This window comes from Pempheris klunzingeri, chromosome 4, assembly GCF_042242105.1.
Source record: "Pempheris klunzingeri isolate RE-2024b chromosome 4, fPemKlu1.hap1, whole genome shotgun sequence".
Classification (NCBI taxonomy): domain Eukaryota; kingdom Metazoa; phylum Chordata; class Actinopteri; order Acropomatiformes; family Pempheridae; genus Pempheris; species Pempheris klunzingeri.
Window position 1 is genome coordinate 7084433 of NC_092015.1, and position 23616 is coordinate 7108048.

The following is a 23616-nucleotide window of genomic DNA, read 5'->3' on the forward strand; positions in this document are numbered from 1 at the left end:
CAACATAATCACACAGGTAAAATAAATCAAAGATTAATAAAGATTTAATACTGCATTTGACTTTTCCTCAGCTGCTAAGAGCAAATCTCTTAATGATTCTTTACTGTAGAGAGAACGAGGGTTAGTTTGACTGCAGGATAATTAAGTTGTTACCAGCTCTCCCTTAACATCCAAGCGCTCACATCCACAGAGAAAATACACATTGTAGAAATAAATTCTAGGTTCAGTTAAAACATAAAACATTTCATCAATTTCAAATGTGGAGTTAATTGCTGTAATTTCAGATTTCTGTGGACTGGATTGTATTTACTGGAAAAACAGATTTATACAGGGTATGATTACCTAAAACAATTTCTAACCATCACAAAAGTTGTTGATTGATTATGTTACATATTTATAGAGATACACATGTTTGATCATGCGTGTGTTATATTTATTCTGAGTAAAAAGATTTTGGAAGATTTTCACCCAACTTTTTCACTCCGTAGTTTAATACTGTTTAATCAGCATCAAGAGATCTTATATGAAGAGTTGAGTTATCAGCTGGATCAGTTGGCTCTGATCGTTTTGATTACATTACATCACACTTTACTATGGCCTCATTAAAGGGTAATGACTGACATATCAGACTTTCCTTTACGTAATAATGCTATGTTTGCGTTTATTTACTCATGTAAGTATAGCATGAGTTTAATAGCAAGAACTAGGAAGGAAGACAGACTAGGAGGATTTTGAATGGTATCACCCAACCTTCGATGGTACATTATTAGGTCAGATGACAGGTTAAATAAGGCCAATGTAAAGTTAAGCACAAGGGTCATGTCAACGTTAATCAGTGATTGCCTGAGAAATCCTAAATATGAGTTGTGACATATCTGGATTGATCATCTTTCCGGTGTTAGTTTAAGTTTGCAAGACTTGCCTCTGGAGATAAACACTCGAGGAAGGAACCGTGCTGACGAGATCCAAAACAAAACAGAGAAGGACACTTATCAGACCAAAACATTATGTAGCTGTTAAACCAAAGCAAAGCTGTCCAGATTAGAATGAAGATACTAAGTCTTTGAGGTTAACATTTACAAGTGGCTTTCTGCAGTTCACCTTAAATGTAGTTGTTACGTCAAACACATTACATTTTGAATGCAAAATATTACAAATGACAAACAAACAAAAAAGCCCTTTTTAGTTGTGTTTTTGCCAATGCATTGATTGATGCACAAATATTAATCAAGTTAACTGTAGCTATGCCAGCTATTAGGAAGAAGACAGATAAAAGACAAGTGCTGATGCTCCAGCAGTGGTGATGTTGACTTGGGGTTAATGGAGGTGCTGGATTGCTGACTTACCACCCAGGTTGTCCATCTCCTTCTCCTGCAGCAGGCTGACGGCATCATCGTCACCCTCCAGCATCAACTCTGTCTCGGGGTTCTGGCTGGCCACAGTTTGGCTGCGAAATGCCTTCTTAGTCTTGACCACCTCATCCTCCTCTGTGCCTGTCCGCAGAAATATGAAGAGGAGAAACCACTAAATATTGCACTCTTGACCTCTAAAGCTCACATTGCTATGTAAATATCCTTAAATGGACATAATTAACTGGCTATGGTCTATTCATTGGCAAAATCATCTATTCTATTCTGCTTTAAACTATTGCATTTTCCATCTGTTCATTTCTGTTCAGCATCGCTATTCCATCTTGTCTGGCTGAAAGGTTCAGCTGTTTATACTCACTGACTGAGCAAAAGTTCGCTTCAAAAGTAAGGCAAGGCAGTTTAATTTACAATATAGAGTACATTTCAGTAATGCATGTAGCCAACATATAGAATACCATACCCTATAATAAGGAAATACAACATGATCATGCAAAAATAAACCCACACAACCAGATGCCTGCATCTATCACACAGACACATGTGCATTCACACAGTAACTAAATCTAAGTGTGAGAAAATAAATCTTTTCAGATTACATTTGTTTGTGCATATCCACAAGGTCAAACTAAATAATCAATTTTTATAGACTATTAAAATGCATGAAATCTAATAAAACAGGCCACAGAGAATCTCTGCATGAAGTAGACAATATATGCAGGATAACCCTGATGTGAGATGCTCACTAATGTACTTGCCATAGCATATGAAAGAATGTCAGGGTACACATTCGTTGACTGAATACATTTCGCGTGGTTGAACATCAGAGGTGTCTCAGCTTTTATTTTCAGACAAGGTCAACAATGAAACACTATCTGTATCTTGAAAGACCAGCAACTGAGTCGGAGGATACATCTCATGCTCGTAGTCGATTAGAGATATCATTTGCTGCTTTTGGAGATTTGACAAGAGTGAGACTGAACAGACATCACAATTAGGAGGCTGCTTGCACCAAGGTTTCATCATATGGCTATAGTGGAGCACATTTATTGAAAAAGATGTGTTCATACATCCTGCAAAACAAAGAGGTCTCACAGCAGATTTATCAGCTTAAATCAGCCCATCTCCAACATGTGCCTGCCACACGACTGTTCAGAACGTTTATGTGAATTTGTCTTTTATGAAGTCCAATGTAGGAAATAACCAGAGGAAAAACTTGCGTGTATGAAAGGAAGAACACATATCAAGAACTGGGAGGTTGCTGACACCCATCTGACATGTTTCCTTTCAGCGCAGTTCTTAATTCTCCTCTCCCTCCCCTGAGGAACATGTACCTTGTCTCGAAGAGGTCATATTTGACTGTTGTCAACACTGCTACTGAGAAAAAAAAGTCTGCTTCCTGCTCTGTCTCATATCTGGAGTGCTTTCATCAGGGGGAGGGAAGAAGTCTGTGCGTTTCGGAAATGAATTCTGTGTAATGTTAAAGGCAAAAGCCAGCCAGCGGTCAGAGATCAAAGCAGAATGAGCGAAACTTAAAACTGTAATTCTGTAAACCATCATTACGCTCTGACTAAATGAGAGAAAGCTCAGCAGACATGCTGATGCTCTGATTGGCAAGCCTGTACAGCGTTGAGTAGTGCAAATAAACCATGCTGATTTCTACACGCAAATGACCAACATCAACTGTTGAGGGGGGGGGGCCAACAGTGGAGCATAGAAGATCAGTTTTACCCACAATGCAATTTCTCTCATAAAAAGTAATATGGTTATAAATAAAGAGAAATGAAGAGCTATGCCATGGAGGAGAAAATGTGCTGACATGAAAAGTGATCTTCTCATGAGTGATAGCCCGTTGACTCAGACACATTCTTATATTAAAAATGTAGCTGTGAAAAGAGTTGCCATTTGTCACTATTAAAGGATTTGCTGTGCAGTGGTGTTGAGGCACACTCATTAGAAACATTTTTGTGTGTTGACCCTTGACCACTAAATGACAAAACAAAGGGAATAACTCCTTGAATGTCTCATAAAACTTGTATGAATGGCCTAAAATGAAAAAGAGCAAGAGACCAGTTGCACGCAGGCTGGTTGGAGGCCACTAGATACTGTGTGCATATCCAATCGTGACCAACTGAAGGATTCAAACGTTCTTTCATTCAGTTGATTTTACGGTGCGAGAAGCCAAAATTCTTCTACATTTCCATTTTATCAGCATTGACTGCAAATGTGATTATCCAGATCAGATTATCAAGAGGAATAATGAATTGCTCTTCAGAGTGCTGCTATGTTGGTCTATGCTGGTCATCCACGAAATTTAAAAACATATATATATACAAAATTACACACAAATACAATTGCAGATGTATTTTTAAGTGAATATTGCTCGGAAATGCATATCTAATAAGATCTGAGAGAAAGGTCTAACTTGATTTACAACTTGATAAAATGAATATAAAAGAAAGGGAAGAAAATGTTACCTATGCCATGTCATTGTATAATGATGTTACACCAGCTAGTATCTACCACCCAATTAACCTTATAAAGTGAGCAGTCCATCAAAAACCACTGCTATTGACTGCTCAACACATCTGAAACAATCACAGCAGTTTCATTTCATTTCTACTCTCAAGCCCTTTAGGAACAGTGCCAGCAGAAGCCACCGATCACCAGTCTCACGGGTCCTCTTGTTCAATCACTGAGTTGAAACTGCTTCAAAGTGCACTAATTACACACACTAAAGTGCACTGCAGAGCTTTTGTGACCCAACTGACGGCTGATGAAGACTTGCCAGCTGTGACCAGTGTAGGAAGCCCCTGAGCGCTCATCAACGGAGTTCAACAAGGATTCATGGTACTGATTGACTGACAATTTTCATAAATTTCTTAAAAAATACACTTTGAATTTTTTAAAAAAACACACACCGCACACTGTTGGGTGACATTTTGGATTTCTTTCACGGGACGAAATAAAATTCTGGAGTAAAAGAGACATTAATATAGTGTTTACATTAAGTTACTAGCATACATGTGTTTCAGTTGTTGCTGAAGTGATTTGCTATTCTGGCTATTTTACAAACCATTGACAAATTTCCAAACTAAAATTATGTTTTTATTTCGAAAATGTATTGATAACACAAGTATGAAAAAAGGGGAAGCGATCTACATCTTTAATGGCATTGGACACATTTTTTACAGAGAAATAAAAATGTACACAAGTTCATAGTGATGAAATCATGTCATTGTTTTGTGAACAGGCTAAATTCAAATAAACTTTATTATTAGACATAAGCTCCCGCTTTGGAAATATTTCAGTGCTCTGTAGTTTTATTATCCAGTGTGGAATAGATAGGAGTTGTAAGGTGTTTAAACGGCTGTTGAATAAACTATAATACCATTGCCAAGGGTCCATGTTTCATATACTGCAAGGCTGGAGAGTTTTGTGGCACTGGCCTTTCATTTTTATAGCCTTAGTAGAGCCGGCGAGTCTCCTATGTGTTACACACCCTGCCTCATACACCTCACTGACACTCCTTAAAAGAGATATCCACAACATAATGTTTCACTTAAGGACCAGTGGTCAACATATGGATACATCTCTTCAGTAGAAATAAAAGCTGATTTCACAAATACTTGGCAATTGGCAATACGTGGCAATTCAAAATACACAGCTATAGATAAAACACAACAAGCAGGTTGTTCATTTTGAGAGGTTTTGAAATTGTTTGATCACCACAGCAAGATCTTGATAATCCTGGAAAATGGCAAATGCGGGGCTCTTGTAGAAATCACTGAATGTTTGTCAATTGATGTGACAGGCAACATTTTGCACACATGGCTATCCTGACCTCTTTCTAAACAAAGACTTGGACGAAGAGTTTAAACTCTGGAGCTTTTGCAGGAATTATTCTGTTTTCTGTCTAATTCTGTCAGATCTGTGTAGATAGCATGCAGTAGCTTAAGCTTCGGTTGCATAGCTTATTTACTACACTATCTTAGAATGTAAATAAATGTTTTGCGCAGTCTTTCCAATATCTATATAACATGAGCTGTATAGAATGTTTTAAATATATCTCTTCCGTTTCCCAGACTCTATCTGTTTCAGATCCTGCCCGCCTACGCACCCTCTCCACGGGCTCCACATTCCACATAGAGAGAAAAAGTCCAGTCCAAGGGATTGCATTACCACTAGGACGATGCAATTCTGCCCTCTGCCTCTTCACTTTTATTTACTCTGCACTGAAAGATGAAATGAGGGGGGAAAATGACAGCTTCATACTTCCTGTGATGCAAGCCATCCGTTGTGCAGAGTATGTGTTTTGAGACTGTGAAAGTAAACATTATAACTTTGATGTAGGGGAGTTTATACGGTGCAGACGCTTCCTCTTGGGGTGATCTTTATTCAATATCCTGGGATGTGCAGTGCGTGTCTACTGTGCTGCCAGAGGTTACAAACAACCTCATCTTCTCTCGATCAAAACATTAACAGCAGAGACTAATAATCCCCACATCTGGATCTGAACATTAGGTACTCACATAACCGTTACTGAACATATCATGTATTTGCTGAAAGGTTGCATTCAAACGTCCACACAGCTGTACAGCTAAATATCTTTGGTCATATTCCATCACGAGGCTGGTGCCTCTGCTACAGGCAGAAAAGAGCTATAAAGATCTCTGCCTGGGGCGATCAGGTCAGAGAGAAGCTGCTCACCTGAAATGAGACAGCAAGGACACCCGGAGGTAAAACACCCCGTTAAACACTTGGATCAATATTAACGTGACTTCCATTTCATGCTTGCCCAATTCCAATCACCTAACAATATACTCTGATACTGGGCCGTGAATGGCTGTAACAGGGCAGGTTATTACAGGCAGAGGGGCAGAAACAGAATGTGCTGGCTAAGCTGTCAATGCTGCTAATAGACAACGAGGTAGAGTTTAAGGCAGAGTTTAACCTCCTATCACAGACGTTCATGAATGTTCACACTCACACACACATTGCATAAAAGTAATTACAAAGGTTACCTTGATGCACTGCTTTTGCCAATATATCAACTTGATTGAAAAAAAAACTTTTTCTTTGGCATTTGTAGTCTCACAGAATTTCAGGAAGAATGTTACAGTGTTTCTCAGAGGATGATCTATATTCTGCACCGAAAGCACTGAACTATGTCTTTCACAAAAAGGTCAAATTTTATGTCTAAAAATATCAATATCGGAAATTATTCAAAAATAATTGGCCAAATAATCTCTCTTGGAAATCCACACAACAAATGAATAAATAAAAACAAACTTCCAAAATGGCAAAAAAAAATATATTTCTTAATATCTAAGAGAAAAAACAGAAGATTGTAAGACTCTTAGATGCTGTCAAAAACGCCACTCACACACTGAAATTTTCATGTGAAAAATAACTTCCATGCTCACTTTCATTTTCCCCATGTGAGCTCATAAGACTGACGTTTACTGTGAACACAACAGTGTATGTCTGCCCTCAAGATGGTGGCTTAGCGCATGTTGTCATATCTTGCTGTCAAACCAGAAACAGTGTATTCAATTTAGACAACATACTGGTTCTCCAATAGTCCCAGATTTAAAAGCTTTAATAATGACTCTCAAGGGCCAACTCAAACAAGCCTCTTTGTTTTTCTACTCTGGTGCCTATGCAGCCGGCAACCCACTAAAAAGTTCTATAGAGTCTCTGTCAAACCTGGAAAACAAAGTCTGGATGTTATGACTAATGGATATCCAGCCTCTGAGCCTCTGCATCAGGGTTATCTTCTAAAGACAGGTCCTATCTGAAATACCATGCTAATTAAAAGTGAATATTCATTGAAAAACACAGACACACACACACAGGCACACATTCATAGTCGAGTTAAAACAAAAAACTGCCAAATGTCACTGCCAACGAAATCTATTGAAGCTCTACAAAAGAACAAAAGATCCCTCTCATTTTAACTCATAACAAAACCTGGCCTCCGCTGTGCAACCACATCAAAGCCTGCTGGAAAAAGCCTGAAAGTACAGTTCACCTCTCAAGGAGAGCAAGAAGGCCATCCGACCGCAGGCGATCCCTTTCACTTGACAAGTTTATACATTATTCTGCTCATTAAAACTACCGCATGCCAGCAGGACTTCAACAAGTCTTCACTCAACTATACTGAGGCATTAATGTCAAACAACTAGTTTAACATTAATCATTCTAGTGATCTGATTGACCAAATAACATTGTGTGCATCTGCGGCATTGTCTTGTCTTGAACATTTGCTATATAAGTCACTAAAGGAGATGATACACTCATAAATCAACACAGGAGGAAAAGAGGCGAATGGGCGAATCTCCATCTATGACAAAGTTAATAAATGGAGCAAAGCAAATGAATGAAATTGCTTTTTTCTTTATTCTAAGTTGTAATTCCTTAATTCTAATCTTCTCCCCTACGTTCATGCAAGCGCTGAATTAACTTCCACAGACAAACATGATGCACATACATTTCATGTGTTTTATGTTCACATAAAATCAAAAGAATGATCATTGTAGTGGCTTCCCACAGGCAGTTAGCCTTTGTTGCACCTTCAACAGTAATGCTTCAATGGAAATCTTTTGAGTATAAAATATATATTGCCTCTTGCAAGGTAGCTCTGAAAACTTTGCAGCTTGCTCCTTCTCAGAGCAAGGAAATGACAGTCATAGTTTCTCCACAACATAGTTTAATACACTACCTCTATGTTGAGCTATTGCCTCCACATACAGCACCTAAGAAGCTCCTCCACAATAGCGTGTTTGTGGAGGGGTTTTGTGTTATTGAACTGAATTGATCTTTAATCCACAAAATAATAATAAAACTGAATTAGCAAAAAAATTAATAAATAAACACCTTAAAGAGCAACAAAATATTGAGTAGATGTCAAAAACAGATTATAGCTGTGACAAGCTGAAGCCAGGTTTTATTATGCCCACCCTTATTAGTTAGTTAGTTATTAGCGAGGTAAGGATTGTTTGCCATGTACTGAAAATATGGAGCAAAACTAGGCAGACTATGCTGCCAGAGTAGTTTGAGAGTTTTCTATTTATGTTTTTTATATGTTTTACAGGTTTGCTGATATCTACAGGTTGTCAAAGCTTTTAACATTTATAAGCAGGTTAAACGGGCTAAAGCTGCAACATCGGTTCCTTGAGTCCTCCCCACTGCAATATCAACACATCACCAAAAGCCCACGAAATTAGCGAATGGCTAAAAATAATGGAAGCACCACTCTAAAACAGACGGTGCAATTATTTAATGTGTGTCTCATATATGGACCACCTGCAGCCAAGGCAGCAGCTGGCATGTGTTTATCTACAGAGCTGCCATGATATTCATACAGCAGCCATGGCAGAGCTGGAGCTGAAAGCAGCCAGATGACATCCTGAACTCAGCCAACGGTCAGCTTCAGCAGATCTACACCGAGTCAGCCAGAAGTCAGTGAACATTGTAATCATGTGTTGCTGTAAGTCTACATTCATTTTAAAGGCTACCCTGGCCATAATGCATGGCCTCTTTTCTATTTTCTAAGAAGTAAAGAAGGCTCTTACCCCATTAATTTCAGAATCAATACATTCACCTCAGTGCTGTTAATACATTTGCTCTGCTATTCAATTACAGGCAAGAGAGAGGGTCCAAGGGTATTTAATAGTACTGAGTTGCTTTCCTTTAAAAGTTGGTGTTCCATGACATCAGGCAAAATTGACACAAGGTGGTGGGCAACGCTACAAGACTGCCTTGCCTGAGTCAATAAGAAAAGTTTCAGCCAAAGAGAAGAAACAATAAAGGGAGAGATCCAATTTGTTCTTAAGTATGTGTTGTGATGGTAATAAAAAAGTGTAATAAAATGGATAGGTCATGTTCAATTCACAGGTCTCATAAATACGTTGCCTGTAAAAATGACATTTAACTTCTCTGAAGAAATATGCTAAACTATATGGACAAGTCTGGGCTAAACTTAGTGCCTTTTTAATGTTTTTTCTATTATGCTTTAATGGCAGCATTGCCGATTTATATTTAATATGGGGTAATGATGAAATTTGAAAGGTTTAAAAAAAAAAAAAAAAAGTCCACACAGAAATGATAAACTCACCATACTCCTGCAGTGACTTGCATGTGACATCTAAGTGGGTGGAGCCAAATGGGTTCCTGACAAACCTCCGCCTCCGTCGCAGGTCATCTTCCCAGTAGTCAAGACGCCAGAAGTCGTGCAGCTGACTATGAGAGAGACAAGAAGACAGGCAGATTAGATGGAGTGCACACCCCTCAGTGCTGGTCTGATTGCAGCAGCCACTTTCTTATCAGGAGAAAACATCTTGAGGAGAAAAATCAGGCCACAGATAGTAGATTTATTTAGCTGACTAGTGGCATGCTCTGCAGAGGCCCAGTAATGGTAGCTCTGTTAAAGCCTATAGCATCAGAACAGCAGGGAGCAGCAGCAGCCGCCGCACACATAAATCAGGGGCACTCCCATTAACAAATACAGCATCAAATTACAAGTATAAATGGCACAGCTTGCCTCCTTTTTTTACAATGTTTTTTAACAAGTCTTGTAAATCAAAGGTAGGAACCTCAACGCAGACAGCGTGGGGTTTAATGATCGGGGTCTTGGGGCGGTTGAAGCATGAGCCTATAAAACAAGCCCCCTCCCTGCATATGTGGAGCCATGATTAAAATAATGTGCTGAAATATTCATTGAAATGATTCCCAGAGCCCTCCAGCAACCCGACAGAAAATTGCATTTTTATTCATTATTAATAACAGCGAATTAGGGTCGTAAAAAAAAGAGAGAAAGAAGAAAACAGTTCCAGCATGTGGTAACCATCTTTGTAAATGATTATTCCAACATTAGTGAGGACCTGGGATAATTTTATTGCTTGCAGCTAATGCAAACCATTAAGCACCAGGACTAGCATTAGGTTACTAAGTGATGCTTGTTCCAACTGTGCACTAGCTGGAGCTATTTCAAAGCCTTCATGCTTCCTTTAGAGGAAAATGCAGCAAAAAAAAGGCACGTGTTAATTTTCCCTCAACAGGAATAAGTAATAAAAAACTGTGATGATTCAAATAATTGATGTACAGTTGACTGTAAGGCAAAAGGTGATCACATCAGCCTGGTATGAGATTCATTTTCATTTAATTTTCAATCGAATGTGAAGAAAGGTGGCGTCAATGTTTCATTTCATTTATAACTTCATATAACGTCATTTAGACAGTTTTATTGCCATGTATTACACAAACATGAAGTACACGCTGTAGTAGAGCAGAGACAGAACTCTTCATCCACTTGTTTAAAATATTGTCTTTGCCTCCATATTACAAAAAAAGACATAGCTTAACATAACCCAAAGCTCCAAATAAACCTTGGATCATGTACTGTGTGCCCAAATCCAAGTAGATTTTTCAGTGCATGCTGGATACAGTAAGACCTTGGCAGGCAGCCGTCTATTGCATTGTACGGTTTCTGCCCCCTTCCCTACCACAGTATTGAAGCAGTCTAAACAGATTAAAGTGTTACAGGGGATCACATCACAAAATACAGCCCGCTTGCTCCATGAATATAATATCTACAAATGTCAGAAATCAGGAGGCTCAGGAGACTAAGCTGGGCTCTGACAGCAACAAGAGCTCAGTTTCAGTTAAGTATCAATCAAAATGGAGTATGTGTACGTATGTGTGTGCGAGTGTGCGCTGATTGTACGCACAAAGTATCACGAGCCACTGTATGCAAAGCAAGACTCAAACGCCTTGAGCTTGTCCCGTGTCAATCTCCCTCAAAGCTTAACTGAGGAAAAGAGAGATGTCAGTGGGCTGAAAGGAGAAACCCACGTAAATGATATTGTAAATGCAAGATTACACAGTGTGAAAAAATGTAAATCCACTGTAGGCAACTGGGCGATTACTGCTGAAGATTATGTCCCCTAATTCTTGGTGCAAATAGACAGCAGATGCCAGTGGGGGATAAATCTGCCACTTTGAAGATTTCCTTGCAACACATTAACTGCATTTGATGCATTTTATTTGGTCTCCATAAGGACACTCATTTGAGTACAACATTAGGTTTAGCCAGAACATCTCCATTTGTCTTTAACAGCAATCAAACGCACAACAAACCAAACCTCAAGCTTTAATGAGTGATTAATGAGTTGATACTAACATTTTGATGCATCTCCTTCTTGTTTTGTCCTATGCAGATGGTTTCAGTTTGAATGTGGTATTCTGTTGTTTGACTGGGACCTGTGATATCCTAGACTATGTGGTCAGTGCTAGACCGGATTTGGACAGCGCCAAAGTGTTGTGCTGAAGGAGCCTCCTCTCTGAGGGTGGTCCAAAAAGTACTCAGCAGAATTGCACTCTTGATGGAGATCTGCAGCTGGGAGCTACTGAGCTCTTACACAAGGGGTTTCTGAGGTGGCACTGAGCCACCAAAGAAAGCACCCATGTCTTAAAGCATGGTGGGAAATAAGGAATAAGCAAGAAGTTAAATGTTTCGTCAAAATCAGTGCCATCCATAGTCCTATGGAGCTCAAAACCGTATGGTAATTAAGTACTTGGCAAGCAAATGCACACATTTGTGACATTTAATACGAAAAAGCCATCAAAAGAGTCTGATTCCTTTGTTTTTCAAGACTAAAGGTAAAACACAATGCCCGTTTCAGAAGCATTAATAGAAAGCTGGTTGCCTGTATTGTCTGTGTAACAACAACAAATTGTCCAACCAATAGCATTCTTTATTAATCTGAGTTGGCTCGAGACCCCCTTACTTTCGACATCAAATGTGTCTAGCTTCATGACAACCATAAAGAATGGCTGTGAGCTGGGCTCCTAGAAACAGGCAGAATTTATTTGTCCCGTCACCCATCAATCACCCAAATGGATTTCAAACCGCATTTTAAAAGCTAATTTTCCAGCACTGATAACCTACAGGAAACAGGAGCACCATTATTTATGGATGCTTTCAGACTTGCTAAGTGCAGTAGGATAAATGTGTAAGAGGACTATCGTCTATTCTCTTCTCTCTCAAATGGGTATTTAAAGCTTTCCTCAAGGAGCCAGTGTTGAGGTTTTAGAGTTGCCAGATCTAACACTCCGATCTACAGGGAATATGTTGTTGTTTTTTTTTCGCTCAAGGAAAGGAAAAGCTGACCGGTATAATTCAAAATAAGACAGGGAAGAAAATAAAAATAAAAGGATTGTTACCAGTTTTATAGGAAACTATAACATCATTCTAGAAAAGAGAGATCCTTTTGACAACTGACATGGGCTCATATTGGATTAGCAGGTGATATATTCTCAATGCTACGGTTATAATAGGGCTGCAGAGATGCTGTTTTTGTATTTTTTCCAGATTATTTGGAAAATATTGGTGTTTGAGTTAAAGGGTACACTTGACCCGTTGCAAGGGCAAACCTTTGCTGTTACCAGGCTAAAGGTGCTTGTTTGAAGCCTGATTTGTCAAATCAGCAAGGTGTAGGCCAAGATGCAAACAAAAATTATACAGTGCGTTACATATCGGCTACTTGAGAGCACTCCATAATCAAATTCTTGAAAATGCCTTGCAGTGTCATATTTGCAAAAAAATTAAGATCTCACATGATTAAGATAAAATCACTGAAATAAAAGAAAATGCACTGATCTATTGTCAAAAGCAATGATTACCTTCATGTTTTTCAAGACACAAACATAAATAGCTCACTAAAACGTGTACAGGGCTGGATTGCAGACAGATGAAGATCTCATGGTTAAAGATTTCCTTTTTATTCTATTTATGCTCAGAGGAGATTTGTGTGAGGCGGTCGGGAGGAAGGACAGGGACATGCTGATTCAATAAAGCATCATTATACTTCTTTTAAAAGCTTTCATTGGTGACATGAGTATGGGGTAATTATAATAAATGCCAGTAATCAGTGACAATTCTTTTCAAAAGGCACAGTGACTGGTTTCTATCACACACACACATACTGAAGACAAGTGGTCTTTTCTTTCGTTTTCAGTTGTCCTAACATGCTGTGACTGCACGTTACAAAGTCCATGAGGAATTAGTTTGTGATGCAAGTCTCACTGCATCTAAAAGTAGATAAAAAAAAACTAATCAAAAAAAATAACTTGAAATAAAAACTTGAACTCTCATTTGACCCAGTAAGGTTACTTAATTAAACCGGTCTTTTGATAGCATTAAAATGACAACCACATATGTGGATCTGTAATGTAGGGATTCCATACATTATGAGAACCATCAGGCACCAGACCCTCAAGATCGAAGCAAGGAAATGCTAAAACATTGTCTGTCAACCAGTGCTGTCTTTTTGGTAAGCATTTTATGGCACATTCCTCAAGATACTGCTCCTTGACGAAAAAAAAAAAAAAAGAAACACAACATGAGCCAAAAAAACACTGTGCATCAAGAAGTGGTGACTGGCAACCATATGGTGATGAGCATTTATCAGCCCACTGCTTTCAAAGTAACCTATAAACTAAGAAAAAAATCACAGTAATTTCCTCTATAAAAACACATCAAGTTAGATCATGTGTCTGTCGAATGCCAAGCGTTAAGTGAGTGTATGGCCAACATCATGATCAGATTATCACTGAGGGCTGCCAATGGCACACAAGACTTTCATCTCTTTAATTTCGCCATTTCTTATCATCACTGCACTCAACACTGTCGCAGGCGTGAGCATACCATGCAAAAATCCAAATGCTCCCTAGTTATTGGGTATGACTTTTCTTTTGTAGATTGAGAATACACACACAAGGGTCTGGATATTGGACAAAGACGAAAGGGAAACAACACAGCAGCAACAAGATGAACTCCAGGTCATCTGGTGTAATGAAGACAGACGTACGCGATCAGACGAGGGATGAGGAGCCGTACTGTACTGTAGGTGAACTCCCCTGGATCGCCAGTTTTGTGGATCCCCATCTTTCATCGGAAATGGGGCACAGTCAGGCGATGCCCAGCTCAATTTCAACACCCGATGAAATTGATGATTGTGTGAATGGGCCTCTTTCCAGAGATAATTAGCACAGTGTGCAAGGTTAATAGTGCCCCAAGGGAACAGAGCCTGGTGTAGGTCAAGAACAAATGCAAGTAGAGAGAATATCTGCTTGCAAGAACAAAAGAACATCATGTTTTGAATAAGATCTAATTAAATAAAGAATTAAAAACATTATCACTTGCAAGCTGTTTTAAAAGGAACCCTCTCTAGACAGTGGCCTGAAAAAAGGAAAAATGGTATGCAGAGGAGTGATTCATACCAAAAAAAAGCAAGCTTTGGTGCAGTGGGCAGAGTACAAACCTCTAAGGTCTGCATGAAGGAAAAACAGGACATTTAAGAGTTTTATAATTCATTAATTTAATAGTGATTTCTAAAATTGCCTAATTCAACTACATTCTTTCTAACTTCATACAAAAGTATGCCTTTAAAAGAATACATTACATGTGTGTGATCAAGAAAGTAAAGAAGATGATGCATATTTTGCTACTTTGGATGTCAAAAAGAATAATATTTTTGAATTATGTCTATTATATTGTCTGTATATTGTTTTGTTTATATTGTCAGGCTCAACCAGAGACCTTGGCCCCAGAGGGGTCATCAGACCTCGAACCCTGGGAGGCTGTAAGGCCCTCTAAAGGTTCTCCCCCCTTGCGCTAGTAGACTTCTATTAGAATTGATAACCCTCTCAGGCGAGACCAAATACTCTGGGCACATCGTGAGTAAAAAGGTTCATTCCATCACAAAGTTATTATCCACGGGCAGATTGTTACCATTCATCAAGTGTGAGAGATGAAACTCACTGTTAGTCAAGGGAAACGGCTGTTTCACTGCCTTGCCACAGATCAATATATGCCGCCATTTTCCTTTCTCTCCTCTGCTACAAAAAAGTAATTATACAGAAGAAATGTTGACAATCAATAGACTAGTCAGGTAAGGTTAAGGTCTGCTGTGGGGGCCAGCGGGGGCTCCTCCGTCAGCTGTCACTGATGCTGCTGATGTGAACATGGACGCTCACATGGGAACAAAGGGAGGTTTGTCTCCTTCAGCCCCTTTTACATTTCTGTTAGCTTGGTTGTGTTGAAACAATTAGTACCACAGGATTGCTGGAGTAAGAATTGTAGAGGATGACGCAAGAGGTTCATTGAAATTCAGGTGGTGAACATTTAAGTTTAAGTTAGCATGCAGGTGTATCTGGGTATCGGTGTAAAGCTCTATCATCTGCGCAAGATGTAAATGGTGCAAACTCCAATAAAATACATTATATTTCTGTGATACAGGACCATTAAAAAGGACACTTTTAAAATTTGAATAATGCAATAAAATTCACTCATCAAGAACAAAATCAAAATAAGTTGGATATATGTATGTATATCCACCATATATTTCCATCCATCCATATAATTATGTGTATTTTAAGTATATTAATACTTTAACTTACACAGTTGCTGCTTACTCTTCATCAGTTTGAGAGAGACTTTATACTATCATGACAGTAAAGTAACTCTACGCTGCAAAAGTGGTGGACATTATTCTTCAATAAATTCATCAGCCTCGCTTTGACATCTACTTTCACTTTAGACGAACCTGAACTTTATAATCCACTGGCAGGGTTCAAGGGTCAACAGCGGAGGAGACCAGAGGGCAGGGAAAATCACTCTCTCCCTGGAAAAAACTCTGACATCCAATTTTCAACTTGATTTATCAGTGTAAAGCTAAAATTGATAGTGTGTCATTACTGTGCAGGGAGCTGTCTTGGAGAGATGTATCAAAGCCTCCTCATTTTGATTTAGCACAGCGGATCAATATAACCCTATACTGTTTCAATTTGAGGAGTATTGATTTTCCTATGCTGACTCTATACAGGGGGACATTCATCATCAAGCAAGCCTATAGTATGATCTAACAGAGCACCATAGGGGCTGATCTGCTTATGCTTCACTCATATCACATGACTGCAGAGCAGCTGTTTTCAAGGCTTGCACAGATTATTTCCTTGTCTTCTGCTGTTGTCGTATGTGCTGCAGCACTTTTTTTTTTTTACACTGTTTGCCACAAAGAGAACAGCTCAAAATTGAAGTGGCCTTCAGAGATGTCTGTAATTCAGAAAGAAATTATGCATCTGATGGCAAGCCAATATATCAATGTAATGACAGACTGGTAAAAGAAAAAAATATAAACATATAAGTTAAACTAGTTTCTACCCTCTGTCTGAATATTATTAAGAATACTTTTGTTTATATATTCTATATTCAAATGATAAATGTCCTTCGGGATGTCTCCAGGCAGAATTTAGGACTAAAAGGCAAAGCAATTTCTGTGCATGAGGGTGAAAACAAACATTAACAACTTATCTCTCTCTCTCTCTCTGTCTCTGTCTCTCTCTCTCTCCAACACACACAGAACCAAACACACAGACATAACAGACAGCCACCTCAAAATGCTTGAGGGCTTTATATTTTACAAGAGCAGCATAAATGGGAAAGTTAATGTAGCATTGAATAAGACTAAGCTGCTGAACTGCAACACTGCCTTGAGCTTGTGAGCATATTGCATCATTTTTCTTCACCAGGAGGTTACCATTAAATTTGAATTTGTTGGAAGTTTTGCACCCACGCTCAATAACCTTTTGTTTCAATGCAAATGCTATGCCTCTGAGAGGGGCTCCATAAATATTTGAACAAGAGCCCAGAAGTCAATTCAATAGATTTTGTCATGGGTACTTCTGCTAAGGTTCAGTCAGTTTTATGAAAATCTGTACTTCAACACTGTAACCTTTTCAGACACAGCCAAAATACTTTTTCATTTGACAATATCTACAAAAACCAAACCTATTCTTTGTACATCTGCAGTTTCTCTGTAGATGCTTTGAAACTAATTGCAGCAAATTAATGTCCTCTTAGAAACGTCAAACCTATGACACAAAATGACAGGGAATGATGACAACATACATATATCTGATATCAAGTAAATAGGCACGAGCCACGGTGCATAATCTTCCATGAATCCATGAAAAAAGAAACCAAATGTAGCTGCTTATGACATCTGCTGTTTTGGATGGAAACTCTTTGAACTATACTGCAAGTCAAAGATATAAAATACAACCGTAAAAAGTAATTACACCGGCTAGAATATTATTTTCTTGACCGTGGTAAACACGGTTACAGACATGAAACAAACACAATTTCAGTGAACAAGGTTGAACATCTGCATTGTATTTTCAAAATGTGATAACAAAACCAAAGCTACTGTTTCAGCAAATAAGCTAAATTTGTTTTAGCAAATCAGCAGTGATGGGTTGTGTAAAAGTGGAGGACTTTCACAAGAGTCTGGTCTTGCAGACTGCAGCTCACAGCACAATTAACAAAAGTATTTGGATCAATGTTTGGGTGAACATTGTATTCTTTTGCTGTGCATTTCTGCATCTGGCCTGCATCCAGTTTTTTTTTTTAAATAAACCCCAGGACAGCTTCAGCTCAAAATAGCAACTGAAGCCCAGTTCTGTCTTTATAACAAAAGATAAATGTTCAAATTTTCACTTCTTAGCTCAGTACAAAATACAAGCAGTATGTTGTAACACCTCTGTTAGTCTTGTCGAATATATCTAGCTCTTGATCTTGCCACTCAACTGTGTATCTGTGGGACCATGTGGATGCAGGCGAGAGGTGGAAGGCAGAGCAGGAGAGCTGGCGGTTATTTTAACAGGGCCCATGGGGAAGTCTGCAACTACCACCAGGTGCTGGGCTGTGTTACTGAGAGGGTCAATGAATGCCTAGACAACACTGCAGAAACACCCCAACCCCCTTCTTCCCCTTCCTCTATCCCGGTCTGTCGGATGACTGGCCAATCAGCTGTCCCCAGGGGATTAAGCCACTCCACACTGTAATTGCGTTTGCTGACCCGATCGCTGACCCTATCGGATCCTGGGAAAATGACATTAACTGGTGGTCCAATCCCATCACTGTGGAGTTTTGTGAACAGGTAACTTTTGTCCTCTAGGTTGAACCTAATGTTGAGCAGCTATGGTCCATGTTAAAGACTTTACATGGCCCATGTTGGTCTGAAGGCGAAGTTGTTCAAGTGTGAGGGCTTACCTCTGGGCCAGTGTCCCCCAGGCACCATGCTTGTTGGTGAGGATGTTGACGATTTTCTGCTTTAACTGGTTGGCCGTCACATGGTCTCTGTGTTTAGCTGCACTGATCAGGTGGTCACACATCTTCTCTTCTTCTTTTCTGTCAGCAGCATATTGGGCACAGCTGGACTAATGTGAGATTGGAAAAAGGAAAAAAGAAAACATAGTGTGAAACTCATTGTATATTTATGGCTTTCGGTACAGTATCCACTGCCAAAAGTGATGTCTGACATTGTGCTAATGGTATTTGAGAATGTTGTACTTGAATAAAGCCAGAATAATATATACCTGCTAATGGAGCATTTGTCACACTGAAGAATGTTATGGCTTCATTCAACACACTTGAGTGCATAAAGATATTAGTGGACAGCTGAGAGATATATTTCTGCTCCCTCAGAGGAGTGTAGTAAATCATGGCAAGCACATGAAGACAGTCCATTGCCTAACTGCGGACAGATGAGGCTCCCTGCTAGGTAGCTGTAGATGGTGCTATTAGAGGAGAAGGGAAAATACTCTAATAGATCCACAAAGAATATAGTCTGTCAAGGTTAACAAAGCTACACTGCCTTTATATCCACGGATAGGTCATTGTCCCCTGGTAAGAGAATGGTGTAATATGTAAAATATGCAGCCATTTTCTGAAACAAAATGTACGACAAGAACACAATGCCCTATGCCCATGAAATAAACATTTTAAAAAATCTATGATGTAAAAGTCCAAACAATATTGATTGATAAAGTTAAAATCAACTGGACACAATTTGAAAGTTTGAGATATTGGCTTTAAATCAATTTCAAGAAGGCAGTGCAACTCTCTAAGTGTTCCAGGTGGCTAAAAGTAATCTAGGGGAGCACATCTGACTCTATCTTTGCAGCTTAAACAAGATTGTCTTACTATGCCACCCTGAGGGAACTCTTGCTAATATTCAAAATCTAATTTGCTAACAGTAGCTGAAAGTTAATTGAATTTGCTGCTTCAAATTTGAATTCTGTCAGATATTATACTTCAACATATTCTTCATAAGGCAGATAACTCAATCTCTGCTTGTCACCTCACATTACCACGTGATGCTGTGACAAATATCAAACGTTATTTATCACTTTAAAGCATATGATGCTTCACCCTGACACCAACTTAATTGTAAAAATGTCTTATCTGCGTCCTGAATCTTCAATCTTGGAGAGTGGGTAATAAAGTAACGTCAGACCTAGATGAAAAGTGTAGGCTGTCTGGAGCTGGCAGACAGAACGGATGGGGCCAGGTACACTTCCCCCTTCTCCTGACATTGCATATCTAGCCGTCTCTTCCAGTTTATCTAGCAGGTCAAGGATCCTCAAGAACTGTATATCAAGCAGCTGTTTGAGGAAGGCTGCTTTCCCCAGATAAGAAACTCATCACTCCTCACATGTACAAGCTGCTAACAGTGGAGGTGGAAGTATACGTGTGCTTGTGTGCTTGTGTGGCTACACATAAAAACATGTATCTTCTGATGTTCTACAACAACCAAACAAACTGCAAGATTTTTTCATATTGTGTAATCAATCTCTGTGGCTTTTCTTTGCTCCATGCTAACTAGTTTGCACTGAAAAATACAAAAGGCAAAGATTTTATTTTCGCATTTTTATACAAACAATCATTAGTGGAAATACACATTGCTGCAGGAAAATTCATTATAAGATTTTCTTAAACCTTATTAGCTTTTCCTTTCATATCTGAAACAGGAGTGGCTTGATGTGGGTGGGCACTTAGGGGGTTATCCCCCGAGTTTGTTGGCAAGAGCTCATATCAAAATCCTGGATTAAAATTGCTTGCACTCCCCTTTGCTACCAGTAATTAGATTCCTTCATACTAATTGCAAGGGTGAAGTGTTAATCTTCTGGAGGACACAGAGGGACACAATTACTGCGTACATACAGTTGAATGGCATTTTTATACATAGTTCATATGAAGATTAACAAAAGAAGATCGTAAAATTGCCCCTCGGAGGCAAATAAAATATTCAGAATCTGAAATTTGAATTTGGAGATCCAGTGATTAGCAACAGTGCTATTCACTGCTGACGATCTACCTTTTACACAATAAAAGTGAATTCAATTTCATATGCCAGAAAGAATGACACAGTTTATACCTCAAACTCTGCGTGTTTGTGGACGTCCTCAGCTCGCTGTCTGTTCAGGATGAACTCAGCCTCATTAGCAACCCGAACTATATGGTCCTTCATGGCATGGCAGAGCAACCTTTAACATTACAGAGAAAGTTAAACAACACTACAGTAAATAATCATCAGTAATTCAGAAATATATCCTTTTTATTCGCTAATATTTGTTGTAATGACACTAATGGCACCCCTAAGAAAGGAGCAGGGTTAAGACAAACATAGCTTTTCAGGACTGTATAACATTCTTCTTTTTGAAAGAACAGGCTCGTAAACAGCATCATTTGTCTGTGTTATGTTGCAAGGCTGCAGGTCAGTGACAGATCCCTCTGTAGCATTAAGGAGGGAATGGTGTGTCATTAGAGCATTGGAGCCTGTCTGGCATACTCCTGATTGACTGAGCATCTCTTCCCACTGACCAGAACACCAACCCAGGGCCTGTATTGCTGACAAGTCCGGCTGGGAACAACTTCTCACATGGCTGACTCAAGAGACTCTGTGGTCTCCTCCCACATTCACATTTAAATTCCCGTATCTTTAATAATTGAAAATGCCCTAGCTATTGTGTGTAGATTACATGCCATTTTACACACCATTAGGCTAGCTTTGTTTTAATTAAAGCATCCCCTGTTCCTCTCCAGTGCTCGATACAGATTGTAATTTCCCTTCTGTCCCAAGGAGAGGCAGTAATCCCAAGCCTGCATTCATCAGCTGCTATTGCCTCTTTAACTGTTGACAAGCACTCATTAATAGACAGACGTTAACTGTTCAAAGACTGAGGCTCACAATGCCAAGCTTTGTTTTAAAACCAAGAGTAGATGGGAAAGCAAGTTGACGAGTGATATTTGGGCATGGAAAAAAAAAAGATATGCATGCTCTCTATCACACTTTTGTATTAACATCTCATAGACAATTACAACTTATCAATATGAATATTCACACCAAGGCAGGATGTGCCTGGTATATTTTCTTTGTTCATTGGTTGCTAAAGTCATTGACCATGCCATTTGAAAACTCTTGAAAGGTCCTTGTCTGGTGATTGCACATGTGAAAAAAAAAAATAAAGAAATAAATATACATGTGCACAAACAGTTCAGAGACAGAGTCTCTCAGAATTGTAAAACTGGTCTTTGGAAGTGTCTATTATCAGATTGTGTTTCAAACCATTTTATGCTGAGTGCCTTAGAACACACTATACAGTATATCTCTCAGTATATCTCTGTTTATCTCAACACCAGTCAGGGGTCAACATAGCAGAAGATAATAGTGCATATATTTGTATATACTGTAACAACATAGGAACATAGCTTCCAGCTAGTCATGCTGGAGAGGAGCAGTGTTAATAATGAAGTAAAGTCTCAGTTTAACCTCAGTCATGTTAAGGCTTTAGAGCATTTTAACTGTTTGATGGCTTTAGCATTCAAATGGCTGCATTGTGAAATGGAGGAACAGCAAACAACTACCAACTGTATCTGCTGTTGTAGCTCATACGACAAGATTGTCAGCCACGTCTTGTAAGGAAAACAGATTTACCAGACTCTAGCTGCTTCTAGATCTGTCTAGTTAAGCAGAGCAGGTGTGCAGAGACTTGAGTAAGACTGGGAAATTATGTATCTGTCAGCAGCACCCTGGACAGCGCCGTGTGGCCCTACTGACTGAAGCTCTTTGTTCCAGGGACAGCAGGGGACTGAGAGGAGCCTGAGTGGACTGTGGCAAGAGCCCGGGCACAGGGAAGGCCTAGCCAGATGGGTCAGCAGATGGGCAAGGAGGCTGAGCCGGCCCTGATCTGCTCTATGGAAAACTGTGAGTCTGGCCACACCCAGAGAGCAAGGGAGACTGGGACGTACAGTAAAACAGGCTATAGGCTACAGGCTATACAAAGATATAGGAAAGCAGACAATAAGAGAGGGTGACCGCACTCTAGTGTTGATATTCTTACTTCACGTAGTCATGACAATCTTATTTACCGTTACCCCCTGCAGAGCAGCCAACAAGAGGCTTAGAGCTAATCTATGCTTTGCTACTTGGTCCAACAACCTTTTCATGGCTGCAATGATGAAGAAATATGCTTCAAAAAGAATATACTGATAACAGAAGAATGAATAAACTTCTGCTTGGCTGAGTGATTAAACACTATGTATTACAGTGAGCTGATACATTACCTTCCTTCATTGATTAGCTCAATGAAAGCCAGGCCAGCGTTCTTCTGAATGGAGTTCTGCCATTCCTGAAAGAAAAAAAAAAAATCTCTGTTACTCACAGAAGTTTTGTCCTTTCTGTTTGTTTTTGTTTTTGGGCTTTAATAGTTTGCTAAAAGTTAAAAACAAACACACAATATAATCAGAATCATATCAGTATGGCCACTTTTTCCCTAAGAGATCAGAGGCAGTAGAGCTAAAAGCTTTACACAGTAATAAAAAAAAAAAACAGTATCAGTATCAAAATGCTCTTTTGATCCAGTGTGCAACAAGATCTTTCAGAAATGAATGACTCATACAGAAGAATCACTTTTCACCATCCAAATTGCATATTTCATCTGTAATTTAGATTATATTTCATAGTGTGTAATCCAAGTAGGTAAAGAAAGCATTTAGTTCCTATATCCCTTGAGAAAAAAAGTGATGGTTATAAAAAGCTGAAATCGTGCACAGCATGTGACCATCCTCTCTTCCTCTGTGAAAAGATCTGTAAACACAGGAGAGATGTAATTGTGGGATGAAACTGTATCCTCTCACTTAAATACAGCCATTTCCTCTGTCCCTTACAGTGACAGATTACTGAGCAGGCTCACTGAGCCCTGCAGTATACGCCTGGAAGGGATCCGAGCCCTGGGCCAGAGTGCCAGCACTTGCTGTCTCACAACATGCTCTGGAAATGATTAAAAAGCAGTTTGAGAGCGCGCCTTTCACTGTGGGAAATTCAGCTCTCCTGTGCCCTCA

The 23616-nt window shown here is 39.2% G+C and overlaps 1 protein-coding gene across 1 annotated transcript in view; it reads right to left on the reverse strand.

The window, feature by feature from the left end:
* nbeab (neurobeachin b) overlaps positions 1 to 23616 on the reverse strand; it is a 191559-nt gene that overhangs the window by 61024 nt on the left and 106919 nt on the right. Inside the window, exons 35-39 of the mRNA XM_070828730.1 lie at positions 22840 to 22904; positions 20651 to 20759; positions 18484 to 18650; positions 9487 to 9611; positions 1347 to 1493 (exon numbers count right to left, since the gene is read on the reverse strand). Coding sequence (XP_070684831.1) covers positions 1347 to 1493; positions 9487 to 9611; positions 18484 to 18650; positions 20651 to 20759; positions 22840 to 22904 — 613 coding nt within the window. The remainder of the gene's footprint in view (positions 1 to 1346; positions 1494 to 9486; positions 9612 to 18483; positions 18651 to 20650; positions 20760 to 22839; positions 22905 to 23616) is intronic.